Source organism: Prunus mume, linkage group LG4, assembly GCF_029339155.1.
Source record: "Prunus mume cultivar Tortuosa linkage group LG4, ASM2933915v1, whole genome shotgun sequence".
NCBI classification, from domain to species: Eukaryota; Viridiplantae; Streptophyta; class Magnoliopsida; order Rosales; family Rosaceae; genus Prunus; species Prunus mume.
The window spans coordinates 6,467,728-6,481,112 of NC_142701.1; the positions used below are offsets into that span (position 1 = coordinate 6,467,728).

Consider the following 13,385-nt stretch of genomic DNA (forward strand, 5'->3'; position numbering starts at 1 on the left):
TAGGATCTTTCCAAGCGACAAGTCCTTACTCTTTCCTAAGTTATAGGTAAATGAAGTTTCTAAAATTTAACAAAAAGATAAGAAAGAAAAAATGATAAACCAATCTGGAAATTATGTTATTGGTTAGCTAGTAGCTTGGTCTTCACGTCCCAAATGAAAACCTGATAAGCATCAATTAAACCTGACCGACTTTATACCCTAAACCACACATTCGATGCATCTTCCAATGCCCTAGAGTAAACTATAAAGCATTACAGAGCACAATCAAGCAGCCGCTAATTCTGTCAGAAAGACAAGCTTATTTCCTTGTGGAGAAAACAAAGAACTACTGAGTGAAGAAGAATAATGAAAAGAAAGGTAGAAGACAAATTAGACGGAGAAAAGCACAGCATGTGCAGTCATGGAGTGCACTGGTTGAGAGGGAAGTTGATTGGAAAAGGAAGCTATGGTTATGTTTTTCTTGCTACTCCCAGGAAACCAACAAAGGATGAGCATAGCCGCCGTATGCTCAATTTGCGAGAAATGATGGCGGTGAAATCAGCGAAGGTCTCTGCTTCTGAGTCCATTAAACATGAGTCAGACGTTCTCCTTGAGATCAAGGGTTGCCCTTTCATTATCGAGCGCTTGGGTGAAGAGACCACGGCCACAGACAAGGGTGACATGGTCTACAACTTGTTGTTAGAATTTGCTTCCGGAGGAACCCTAGATGGTCTCATACATAAATCCAAAGGTCATAAATTACCCGAATATGATGTTAGAAGATACACAAGGTCAATTCTTGAAGGGATTCAACATATTCACAAGTGTGACTATGTTCACTGCGATTTGAAGCCGGACAACATTTTGCTTGTGCCTACCACAACAACTAGTTCTGGTGGTACTAGTTTTGTAGCCAAGATTGCAGATTTTGGACTCGCTAAGAAAACCAAGGTGAATTACAGTCGATGGAGAGGCACGCCTAGGTATCTGTCCCCAGAGGCTTTTATTAATAACAAACAAGATCAGTCCTCTGATATTTGGTCTCTAGGTTGTATTGTGTTTGAGATGCTAACCGGCAAGTCGCCCTGGAATTTGAAGCCTGGTTACAATCCAAACAATCTCCCTGACGTGTTGATGTTTGATCATCTACGTACTTGCAAAATTCCGACTGGAATCTCAGATGTGGCCATGGATTTTCTCAAGAGTTGCCTTGCGATAAACGGCAGGGAAAGATTAACAGCGGAAAGTCTCTTGTCTCGTCCATTCGTAGCGCAGCCACAATCATCAAAAGAGGGTCATACCAAGGTGAAGCTGGTTAACTCTTTTTTGGGCTACGCATCTGGTGTATGTTGCTTCAAACCGAGCTCAGATTACCATGCAAACTCTGCCATTGTACAATGAAAGCATCCTTCCCTGCCGGATTTCGGTATTCCAGCTAGGTTGTTTGTTGTTGTATTCCTTTTTTGTTTGTAATATGAATCAATTCAAATCAATCATGTCAAATCTGTAACCATAAAAGTGTACAAACATATAATTCAAGTTTTTATCGAAATATCTGTGTACTTTTAATGGTCTCAATATAGTAATATTACAGCAACTGAGGCAAGCTGTCTATTATGCCTTTAAAATAGCTTCACTTCCATTTCTATTATGCCTTTAAGATGATATTTTGGAAGAATAATTGGATGAAGGATATGATTTGTTGGGGGACTGATGATATTTTAGAACATAAATGGATATCTATAATGATTTGACTGGTGATAGCGAGTCTTCTATTTCATGTGGTTATGAATGTATATAGCTTGGCTCAGAGAAATTTTGTGATTTTTTTTTTTGTGCTACTTCTACTGGGATTCTCTGGTTTTCCAATTGCTGCAGTGTCCTTCTCTTCTGGTGGTTAACTGATCATTGACTACATGAAGCAGGACAATGAAATTTGATGCAGGAGAGACTAGTGGAATTTGAAAACTTATACGCACAAATTAAACTTCTAGCAATGGAGTTTTGAAAAAAACAAAAAACAAATAAAGCATATAAGATTTTACTCAGTTTGTCAACATTATCACATTAAACATTCACTTCTGTAGCAACACAAAGGAAAGAGAGAGAGAGTCTGAGAAACCATTGTCGTACAGTTACTAGGTACAGTTACTTGTTGACAAGGAGACCGCATTGTCGTACTATGTACCTTTCGTATGCATACAACATTCCTTGTCCAACAGCTCTCTCATCGTCAAGATTGCTTTTGTTTGGGTCCTCTTAAAAGTTTCAAATAATGTGCGAACTCACGATGCAAGGAATATGATATGCATACGAAAGGTACGTAGTACAACAATGTGGTCTCTCTGTCAACAATCAACTGTACCTGAATTGGGGGAAGATTGTAGGGCAGTGTTCGAGATAAAAAGGAATGATATCTTCAACAGCATACAAGGGACGATTATTTTCATATGGGTTAGTAAGCATGGCCGCTAGAAGGCTACCTGCGCTCGTCCCTGCAACCACATGAAAATAATATGCAAGTTACATGCTTACGATCCAGCTTCTGCATATATATAGCCAACAAGTACTAAAGCAAAAAAATTAGTCATATTAAAAACAAACATGAGAAACACACCAACATCAAAATTTGAGAAGTGCAACAAACATGCTAGCTAGGTGTAGCACCACGTATCTAAACTTTACAATTTTCTTTATTTCTTGTTTTTAATAAGTGGGGACAAAAATTGTGAGAATAGCACTGAATAGCTAGGTATTAGAGTCCTCATAGTTTAGGCGTTTAGCAAGTAACTTACCGTGGCATCAAAAGAGCTATAAATCTTGCAAGTCAACATCATAATAGCAGATTAATTTGTACGGCACGACACAAAGATGTAAAGAAAGGCCATTATGTTCTCTATATAATTAAAGTACTGCAGAGCAGTCTAGTATTTCAGTACACCTGCTCATTGATTCATTTACCTTATCAAATCCTAGCTGCTTTGCCACTAGCACTAGCTTCAATGGAATTGATTAACAACCAGCTGTGCAAATTATATCTATATGTTTCGGCTTGATCCTCTTGACGGGTGCTTGGTCTTGTGAAGCCACTTTTTGCAGTCTCCAAGATGCATCAATGGGTGGGAGATATGAGCAATGACTTGCTCGTTATGGCCGCGTATATAACGAGAAGTGATTCAATATATTTAAAGAAAACGTACCATTTATCGAATCTTCCAATAAGGATGCGAAGAAATCTTACAAATTGAGCATCAATTGCAGACCTTACAAATGAAGAATTCAAAGCCTTAAGAAATGGATTCAAGGGGCATGAATGTTCCACAAAGAATACTTCTCTCAAATACGAAAATGTTACAGCAGCAGTCCCGGCTTCAATGGACTGGAGAAAGAAAGGAGCTGTAACTCCTATCAAGGACCAAGGCCAATGTGGTAATTAAGCGTCTAGCTAAGTTTATTAATTTAAAGAAACACTGGATAGTCTTCTTTTGGAGCTTATTAAATTGTTTATGTTATTCTAACTACTGTTAATTGCAATCAAAATACAGGATGTTGTTGGGCTTTTTCCGCAGTGGCAGCCACGGAAGGAATTACTCCGCTTACCACTGGTAAATTGATCTCTTTGTCCGAGCAAGAGTTGGTAGATTGTGATACAAGTGGAGAAGACCAAGGTTGTGAAGGTGGCTAGATGGACGATGCATTTCAGTTCATCCAACAAAATCATGGGATTATAACCGAAGTTATTTACCCCTACAACGGTGTTGATGGTACATGCAACACCAAGGAAGAAGCCACCATTGCAGCCAGGATAACTGGGTATGAAGATGTTCCTGCAAAGAGTGAAAAGGCTCTTCTTACCACTGTTTCTCAGCAACCAGTTTCTGTTGCCATTGATGCTAGTGGTTCTGATTTCCAATTCTATTCAAGTGGTGTCTACGGGAACTTGTGGAACGAGCCTAGACCATGGTGTTACTGCAGTTGGTTACGGCGAGAGTGATGATGGGACCAAGTATTGGTTAGTAAAGAACTCATGGGGGACAGAATGGGGTGAAGAGGGGTACATAAGAATGCAAAGAGATTTTGATGCAGCTGAAGGACTTTGTGGCATAGCGATGTCTGCCTCTTACCCCACTGCATAGTTTTAGCATCACCTTAAACAAATTCCTACAATATATACTTTATAGATATATATATCCAATGATATCTTTGAACTTGTAAGTGTAATTAATAGAGATCGTATCGCTGAAAGTCACATTTTGTTAGTTAGGGGTGTATGAGAGGCTGGAGAGAGGATATTTTTGGGAGAATAATTGGCTCAAGGCACTGATTATAATGGAAAAGGTGACTTTCCAATAGAAGATAATAGTGAGTTTTCTATTTAGCTTGGCTCAGAGGAACCAGAAGCTGTTTTTCTGTTGTGCTACTTCTACTGGGATTCTCTGGTTTGCCAGATTGCTGCAGTGTCCTTGTCTTCTGGTGGTTTACTGATCATTGACTATATGAAGCAGGACAATGAAATTTGAACAGGAGACTAGTGCAATTCTTAGTTTCCATCAGATTTGACTGTTTGTCAGAGAGAGAGAGAGAGAGAGAGAGATCTTAGAAACCATTCAAACAAATCCAAAAAATTATTTCTTGAATAAATCCCCTCTGCTACAAATGCTAATCATTTTTCTACTTTTGAATCATATCTCAGTAATTAATTCTATTTCAATTAAAAGGACAGAAATTAGGATCATTACACAGAAATTTTGTAGAGTCTCTACCCTTACAAACTTGAACTGATCACTTTATAACATCAAAGCAGAGTCACTTCTTCACTGCTTGAACTCAAAGTTACACTTGCAGTATCAGATTGTGAAGCTCCATTATATTCTTCTGGTGGTATTGACTGAGCAACGAACGGATGAGATAAGAGCTCTTCTGCAGTTAACCTTTTACAGGGATTGAAGGCCAGGCAGATCTTTAGAAAATCCCTCCCCTCCTTTGAGATTTTAGCTGGAATCTTGGGAGAGTCAACAACCAGCTTGTTCAGGAAATCCCTAGGCTTCCAACAATAACTCGTATCCCATGGGGGCTTCCCGGTGAGCATCTCAAGCACAATGCAACCAACAGACCAAATTGCAGAGGGCTGATCCTGCAACTTGTCAAGCAAAGCTTCTGGGGACAGATACATTGGAGAGCCTCTACATCCAGATCCACCGACATTTTCTTTTGTTCTCTTAGCCAATCCGAAATCGGCTATCTTTGCCACCAAACTAGTACTTCCACAACTTGTGGTGGTAGGCACAAGCAGAATGTTCTCTGGGGTCAAATCGCAGTGAACATAATCACACTGGTGAATGTGCTTAACCCCTTCAAGAATTGACTTGGTATACCACCTAACCTCAGATTCCGGCAATCCACAACCGTCGGATTTCTTGATCAGATGATCAAGGCTTCCGCCAGAGGTATATTCCAAGAACAAATTGTAGACCTTCTCACCATTCTTATCGGCGGTGAATTGTCCACCATAGCACTCAATAACAGAAGGGCAGCCCTTAAGTTTGATGAGCACCTCTGCCTCATGCTGGACAGACCTTAAACACGGCACCCCATTAGACGATTTCACCACCATAATTTCAGGCCTACGACAAAACCGTGTTATGGGTTTCGTGGAAGTGGCAAGATGAACAGACCCATATCTTCCTCTTCCGATCAGCTTTCCTCTTACCCAGTTCACTCCATGATTACGCCTGCAATTCCTCTGCTTCTTTATGTTTACTTCTACTTTTATTTCTGCCTTTCTTTTTGAAATTGGTACTTAGGTGACAAATGGTAGATTTAATTACACAACCAAAACAAAACAACTCAGCAATCTTCACACACTTTAAACCTTGACCAAATACACGTATGACTAGTCAACTGCTAGTCATGAACAATCACAATCAAGAGAACATACAGATCATGCCACAATGTACCTGCAGCCTAGAAGATTACTAGTGACAACCTACGCACTCAGAAGGACCCATCAATCTAGGCATCCCCTGTGCTAGCAACAACTATGTGAAAGTGTGTGAAATCATCAAAATCATGCAAACATCAAACAGCAGATAAAGATGACTAGTCAACCATCAAGAACACAAACCCAGAAAAATTACAGATATGCAAAACAGATTTTGTTCACCCAGAAACCCACCATTGGGAAAAACTGGGAGTCATCAACCGACCAGGCAATCCACTAAGTAGAAAAAGATTCTTACAAAGGAAATACAACCAAGCTCAAGATTCACCTAGGTCAATTTAGGAATATGAGCAATACCTCCTTTGTGCAATCTCCTTCTCCAACTTAGCAAAACTTGAAGCTCAGTTCTTCATGGCAATGGCAGCTCCTTCTCCAGCTCGTTCATCCCATGGCACAAGCTTGCAAGTTCCAACACGAACCAAGAACAATATTTGGATTCAAAGGAGAATGACCAATTTCTTCAAGAAACCATACTCTTGAAGAAATCAGTCTTGAATCTGACCTAGATATAAATGAGAGATGATTTGAATAGCTAGATGCAGATTCGGGTTTTCAAAAGCAGTTTTTCAAAAAGAAATCAATTGGAAAAACTCATAGATGAAAAGTATATGGTTCTCTCTTGAGGAAGAAGAGAAAGAAAGCAAAAACAATCTTTCCAAAAATTCCACACAAAAGTGATGCCAAATGACCAAAAACGTGACCTTTACAAAAATTCGTTAGGTCAGAAAACCACAGATGGCAGCATAGAGAGAGAAAGAGGAATATGACAAAACAGTTTGTTATCCAGCTGGAAGCAAGGATGACTAGTCATATGAGAAACGGATGACTAGTCATCATTTTATGAAGACTGTTTAATGTAATGATATGCAATGCACAATACCTTTGTTAACTTGCATGAGCTTCCATAGAACAAAGATTAGAGAAGAGCACCAATAAAGGTTTTCCCTAATCTAGACTTGAGCTTGATAAATTACATTACACATCCTATTACAAAGTTGTCAAGGGAAACCAAAAGAAAATAGTAAAAACCATACATTAACAATCTCCCCCTTTTTGGCTTTCCTTGACAACACACTCTCTAAGAACACTCAACCCAAAACCGAGACTAATGAGATGATGAAGTGAAAGTTCCTGCAAGAACAACCAATCTTCCCGGCACAAAAACAAGCATATTATCACAGAAATTTTAAAACAATATGCAATGTGGGGTTGAGAGTGTTCTCCCCCTTGTTGATAAGGAAAGTGCAAAAAGGCAGAGAGAGAGAAACAGAATATAAAAGGGATTAACCACAAAGTGATAGGCATATAGGAACAAGGGTAATAGCACAAATTCATATATGGATGATTAGTCAAACAACAGTTGGTTAAAAACAATACAGAACATAGATTCATGACTAGTCAAATACTAGTTGTTCAAAACAGGACAGAACAACTCCCCCTATCACAATGCACAGACTACCCACAATGTGTTAACAAAAACAATCCCCCCTAGCAAAATGCACAGCCTATCAGAATTAATCTTTCTAACAAGGACACAGCCAAGAGCAACCCCAAGCTAAAACACCAAAGAGCCACCAGAATCCACAGAGTCATCCGAGTCCTCAACAGATGGCGGATCGGTGAGTATCATCAGAGCAGCAGCAGCAGGAGTCGAAGTGGATGGAGTGCGGCTCAAAAGATCTGAATATACTCCTCCTTGGCAGCGGTGATCTCGAGAGAGGCATTCTCAGAGGAAGACGACACTGAGAAGAGAGAAACGTTCTAGAAACTTTACTGGCTAAGGGCAGCAGAGGCCTTGCCATAAGGAGCAATGGGAGGATGCCACGATCCGAATCATGAAATACCACCCCATTTTTCTCACAAAGGCGCTGAATCAGACAAGGGAAGACAAGAGTCCCCTTGTGCTTGGTACCATGACCAATGGTCTTTCCAAGAATGGCATTATAAAGGATATCACCAAGGGGAATTTTATCATGATTCACCATGGAAATCATGAGTTGACAGGCAGCAAGAGTGGGATTAGAATTGTTCCCAGTGGGGAGAACATTATGACGGATAAAGTCCCACAAAAATTTATAAAATGGTGACAGGTAAGACTTGATAGGCAGACCTTTAGAAGTCAAAGGCATGGATTGATCAGTGTATGCCATAGATTTAAAAAGATCAATGGAATAATCAGCAGAAGCAAGAGCAAATTTCGAAAAATCAAAACCAGGGCACGATCGAAAACCTAAGACCCGATTGATAACAGAAGGTCTCAGAGTAATGGGGACTGACCTAACAATTATCTGAAATTTTGACTCCTTAGGATCAGCAGGAAAGTTAGAGTAAAATTCTTGAATTACAGAGGCATTAAACTTACCAGAGAGAGAGTTTAGGGCATGAAGGTGGTAGTGCTCCAAAATTTGATTTGCAAACTCCTGAGAAGCCAAAGGAATAGCATCAAACTGGTAAGACCTCTCAGGAACAAATTTCCTTTTGGAGACAACTTCTTCAAAGAAGGAGGCAGCCTCAGAAGACACAAATGGAGAGGAATCTCCGTCAGGAACAGAGGAAGAGGGACGGGTTCTAGGAGCCCTAGGAATTGAGGGAAAGAAATCCACACTTTCAGTGGATTTGGATTTGGAACGACGGTTAGAAGTGAGAATAGGCTTTGAGGAAGACATGGCTAGCAGCGGGAATGAGTTTCGAAGAGAAATGGAGAAGAAGACGAAACTGTCGAGAACAGAGAGAGAGAGAAGAGGAAAAGAAATGCCTAAAAAAATGCAAACGACCGACCTAAAAAAAAAAAAGAAAAAACGCATCGGTTAAGAGACGAAGCGGATGACTAGTCAACCACAAGCAAGATGACTAGTCAACCCGGCAGAATTGGCACAAGATAACTAGTCAACCCAGGCGAATTGGCACAAGATGACTAGTCAACCCGCATTGGCTCGAGCGAATTGGCTCAGGCGACTGGCTCAGCAGAAGCTCAGAAATGGCTCAGCAGAATTGGCACAGGCAAATAATATCGATCCTGTGAAAGACAAGGTTTTGATTTCCAAAAACACAAGCATGAACTAGCACATATATCAAGTGATCAAAGTTGCATTAGCACAATAGTCTAGACCAAGTCTTCAACACATGAAGGAAAGTGAATGAAAAAGAAGAAAAGATTAAAACCATATGCAGTGTACATAGACAATCAACTCTGAGAGATAGGCAAAGAGATGCAATTCATGCTCAGAGACAAGGCATATTTAGGAGAGAAGGTGGTTTAGAGCCAAGGGACACAAGAGATGATATCTTATCTCTCTTGGAGAAACAAGTATACAGAGCATTCTTAAGACATGATCATAGTATGGGCTCACAGCAAAAAATCATCACTCTCTAATGGCAAAATATTTGATAATTTAGTTTGAGGTACTTGCACATCCCGAACATAAGTGCTGTGAATGGCCCAATTTTACGGCTCTTTGCTCTAGATTCTTCAATCAAAACACCTTATACCGTCCTAGAGCCGTGACTACATTGGTCACACTTCTTCTTCTTTTTTTTTTTTTTTTTTTTTTTTTTTAAATTTTAAATAGATTGGCTAAGAGAGTGAGACCAGCTAAGAGATAATAACAAGAGCAGTCCAAAAAGAAGCTAAGATACGTGGTTCACCAAGAGGACAAGATAGCACGATTTAAGTCTCATCTAATAGCATCTTAAACAAGAAAAGGGATTATGCACAAGTCAGACAAAGCACAAAAACATTCAATCATTCACACCATCAGAAATGAGAGATATGTACAGTGACATATCAACAACAAAACAAAACACAAAAATTTTGGACTTGACTAGTCAACTACAAGCAAGATGACTAGTCAACAGTGTTGAAATGTGCTTTGAAGACAAAGAACAGACCAGCTAATCAATCAATTGAGCAAAGACCAATGGATTGCCGAAGTGTAACATGTTTATGAAAATCCAAGGCCTTGGTGAGTATATCTGCTAGCTGTTTTTCAGAGGGAACAAATTTCAAAGATAAAATGTTGTCTTCCACAAGATCTCTAATAAAATGGTGCCTAATGTCTATATGCTTAGTCCTAGAGTATTGAACAGGATTTTTTGAAATATCTATGGCACTCATGTTGTCACAATAGATTAGAAAGGATGATTGAGCAAGACCATAGTCTTCCAACATTTGTCTCATCCAAAGGAGTTGAGTACAACAACTCCTAGCTGCAACATACTCTGCTTCAGAGTGGATAAGGAGACAGAATTCTGTTTTTTGCTATGCCAAGCAACAAGATTGTTGCCTACATAGAAGACCCCCCCGGAAGTGCTTTTCCTATCATCACTACAACCTGCCCAATCGGCATCACTATACCCAACAAGATTGACACAAGTGTCATAGGTATACCATAATCCAAACTCAATAGTCCCACTCACATATTTAATGATTCTCTTAACAGCAAACAAGTGAGACTCTTTTGGATCACTTTGAAACCGAGCACACACACCAACACTAAAAGAAATGTCAGGTCTACTAGCAGTCAAGTAGAGAAGACTCCCTATCATGCTTCTATAGAGAGTTTGATCCACACTTTTGCCATGCAAGTCTCTATGAATCTTAGCACTAGTGCTCATTGGAGTTCTTGCAGATTTTGCCCCCTCCAAACCAAATTTGGTCACAAGATTTTTTGCATATTTAGATTGAGATACAAAGATCCCATCATGGCTTTGTTTAATTTGAAGACCTAAGAAATAGTTAAGCTCACCTACAAGACTCATTTCAAATTCACTAGTCATGACATGAATAAAATCTTGAACATGCAAATCAGAGGTAGAACCAACCACAATATCATCAACATACACTTGAGCAATCAAGACATCCTTCTTAAACCGTTTCACAAACAAAGTTTTATCAACAGACCCTCTAACATACCCATTTCCTAGAAGATGAGAGGATAACCTCTCATACCATGCTCTAGGAGCTTGTTTCAAACCATAGAGAGCCTTTTTTAACCGAAACACATCATTTGGATGATGTGGATCTTCAAAACCCTTTGGTTGCTCAACATAGACCTCTTCATTTAGGACACCATTCAAGAAGGCAGTTTTGACATCCATTTGATAAAGTTTGAATTTCAAATGACAAGCAATGGCAAGAAGCAATCTAACTGATTCTAATCTTGCAACAGGGCAAAAGTTTCATCAAAGTCAATGCCTTCCATTTGAGTGTATCCTTGAGCAACCAATCTAGCCTTGTTTCTTACCACATTACCTTGCTCATCGGTTTTATTTTTGAAAATCCACTTAGTGCCTATGACATTAGTGTTGACTGGTCTAGGAACAAGGTACCAAACATCATTTCTCACAAATTGATTTAATTCTTCCTGCATTGCAAGAAACCATTCACCATGGTGTAGGGCTTCTTTCACATTTCTAGGCTCTTCCTTGGAGACATAACACACATGGCTAATTTCTTGAGCAAGTTGCTTCCTAGTTCTCACTCCCTGATTAAGAGGGCCAATAATGACACTCTCAGTTTGAGTGAGAGGACTAAGAGATATGAGAGCTGGCACTGGACGGATGGGATGGAACTAGAAGTTGAAAAAGTTGTGAGTCACCGGGACAGAATTTCCAAAAGTTGATAGGTCAACCACAAGATCCAGACACTGGAGATTCTTGCTCAGGAGGAGGAGGAGGTAAAAGATCATCCTCATCCAATGCCATCTCTGTAGATGCAGCAAAATCATCAATAGTGACATTTATGGATTCAATGATGGTTTTGGACCTCTGATTGTACACTCTATAGGCTCGGCTTGAGGTGGAATACCCTAGAAATATTCCCTTATCACACTTAGAATCAAATTTAGCAAGATGCTCCCTATCTCTCAAAATATAGCATGTGCTACCAAAGACCCTAAAATATGACACATTAGGCTTCTTTCCTTTCCAAATCTCATAGGGAGTTTGTTTGGTACCAGACCTCACAAATACCCTGTTTGAGATGTAACAAGCTGTATTGACAGCTTCAGCCCAAAAGTGTTTAGCAAGATTTTTGCTATTTAGCATCACCCTTGCCATTTCTACAAGCACCCTATTCTTTCTCTCCACAACGCCATTTTGCTGAGGTGTAATAGGTGCAGAGAACTCATGTTTAATTCCCATTTCTTCACAAAATTTCAGAAACTGAGAATTCTCAAATTCAGTGCCATGATCTGTTCTAATTCTAACAAGAGGTAGATGACTAGTCATCTTCTCTTTTTGCAAAAGGTGACAAACAGACTTAAACCTTTGGAAGGTTTCAGATTTCTCACGTAAGAATGAGACCCAGGTGAACCTAGAGAAATCATCAACCATGACAAGAATATATTTCTTTCCACCAAGGGACATCGTTTGGATAGGACCAACAAGATCCATGTGAACAAGTTCTAGACTAACATTAGTTTGAATGTGTTTAACCTTTTTGTGTGACACTCTAACTTGTTTGCCTAATTGACATCCTTCACAAACATGCAGGTCAGATTTTTCAAGCTTTGGTAGACCACTTACTAACTCTCTCTTGGACAATTTATGCAAGTCTCTAAAATTCACATGTCCAAGCCTTTGATGCCACAAAACACTTGTTTCATTTACAACCTTGTTGCAAACTACTTCTTTTGCATCATTGACACCATCAATACAGTAGCAATTGTCCCTAGACCTTGCCACGCTAACAATCTCATTGTCACCTTTTCCAATGATTTTGCAGCCATGCTTGGAGAATCTAACCTCTACTATTCCATCGTCACACAGCTGACTCACACTAATAAGATTGGATGTGAGACCCTCAACAAATCTAACATTCTTAAGCTTGGGCAGACCAGGGATACAAACAGTACCTTTTCCAACAACTTGAGACCTATGACCTCCACCAAAAGTCACAGTGCCTCCATCAAAGGGGGTGAGGGATGAGAAAACATTTTTATCCCCAGACATATGTTTGGAACAACCACTATCAAAATACCAAGAGTTGGTGTTTGAAGCAGCAAAGGCATTTAGCACAACAAGAGATTTGGTATGACCTCTTGCAATCCAAGAAGACTTAGGCACAATGGGAGAACTCATTTTGAGGGAGACAAGTTTGGCTATCTTAGTAACTTCATTCATCAAATGATCAACTTGATCTTGCAAAGATCTGGGATTCCTTTTAGATTTTGAAGACAATTTTCTGGTTTTATCTTTGCTGAACATATGATAGACTGGTCGAATATGACCAGTCAACCCACACCTGTGACAAGTTGGAACAAACTTAGGTTTCTTGACAACCTGCTGAACATCAGAGGTACAGTGATTGGAGTTTCTGATTTGACAAAATTAGTGGTAAAGCTAGACGAACTAGAACCAAAGTGATTAAATCCAAGGCCACCTTTGTCCCCATGAACTTTTCCCA

At 39.6% G+C, this 13,385-nt stretch overlaps 2 protein-coding genes and 1 pseudogene across 2 annotated transcripts; 2 read left to right on the plus strand and 1 right to left on the minus strand.

The window, feature by feature from the left end:
• The first annotated feature begins 345 nt into the window (after positions 1-345).
• LOC148917785 (mitogen-activated protein kinase kinase kinase 20-like) lies at positions 346-1,380 on the plus strand. Its single transcript, XM_089051193.1, has one exon. The coding sequence runs from the start codon at positions 346-348 to the stop codon at positions 1,378-1,380; it is 1,035 nt and encodes a 344-aa protein (XP_088907319.1).
• Positions 1,381-2,981: 1,601 nt separating this feature from the next.
• LOC103328348 (senescence-specific cysteine protease SAG39-like) lies at positions 2,982-4,248 on the plus strand (annotated as a pseudogene).
• Positions 4,249-4,575: 327 nt separating this feature from the next.
• On the minus strand, positions 4,576-6,081 carry LOC103328347 (mitogen-activated protein kinase kinase kinase 20-like). Its single transcript, XM_089050738.1, has one exon. The coding sequence runs from the start codon at positions 5,591-5,593 to the stop codon at positions 4,775-4,777; it is 819 nt and encodes a 272-aa protein (XP_088906864.1). The 5' UTR covers positions 5,594-6,081; the 3' UTR covers positions 4,576-4,774.
• Between the last annotated feature and the right edge of the window lie 7,304 nt (positions 6,082-13,385).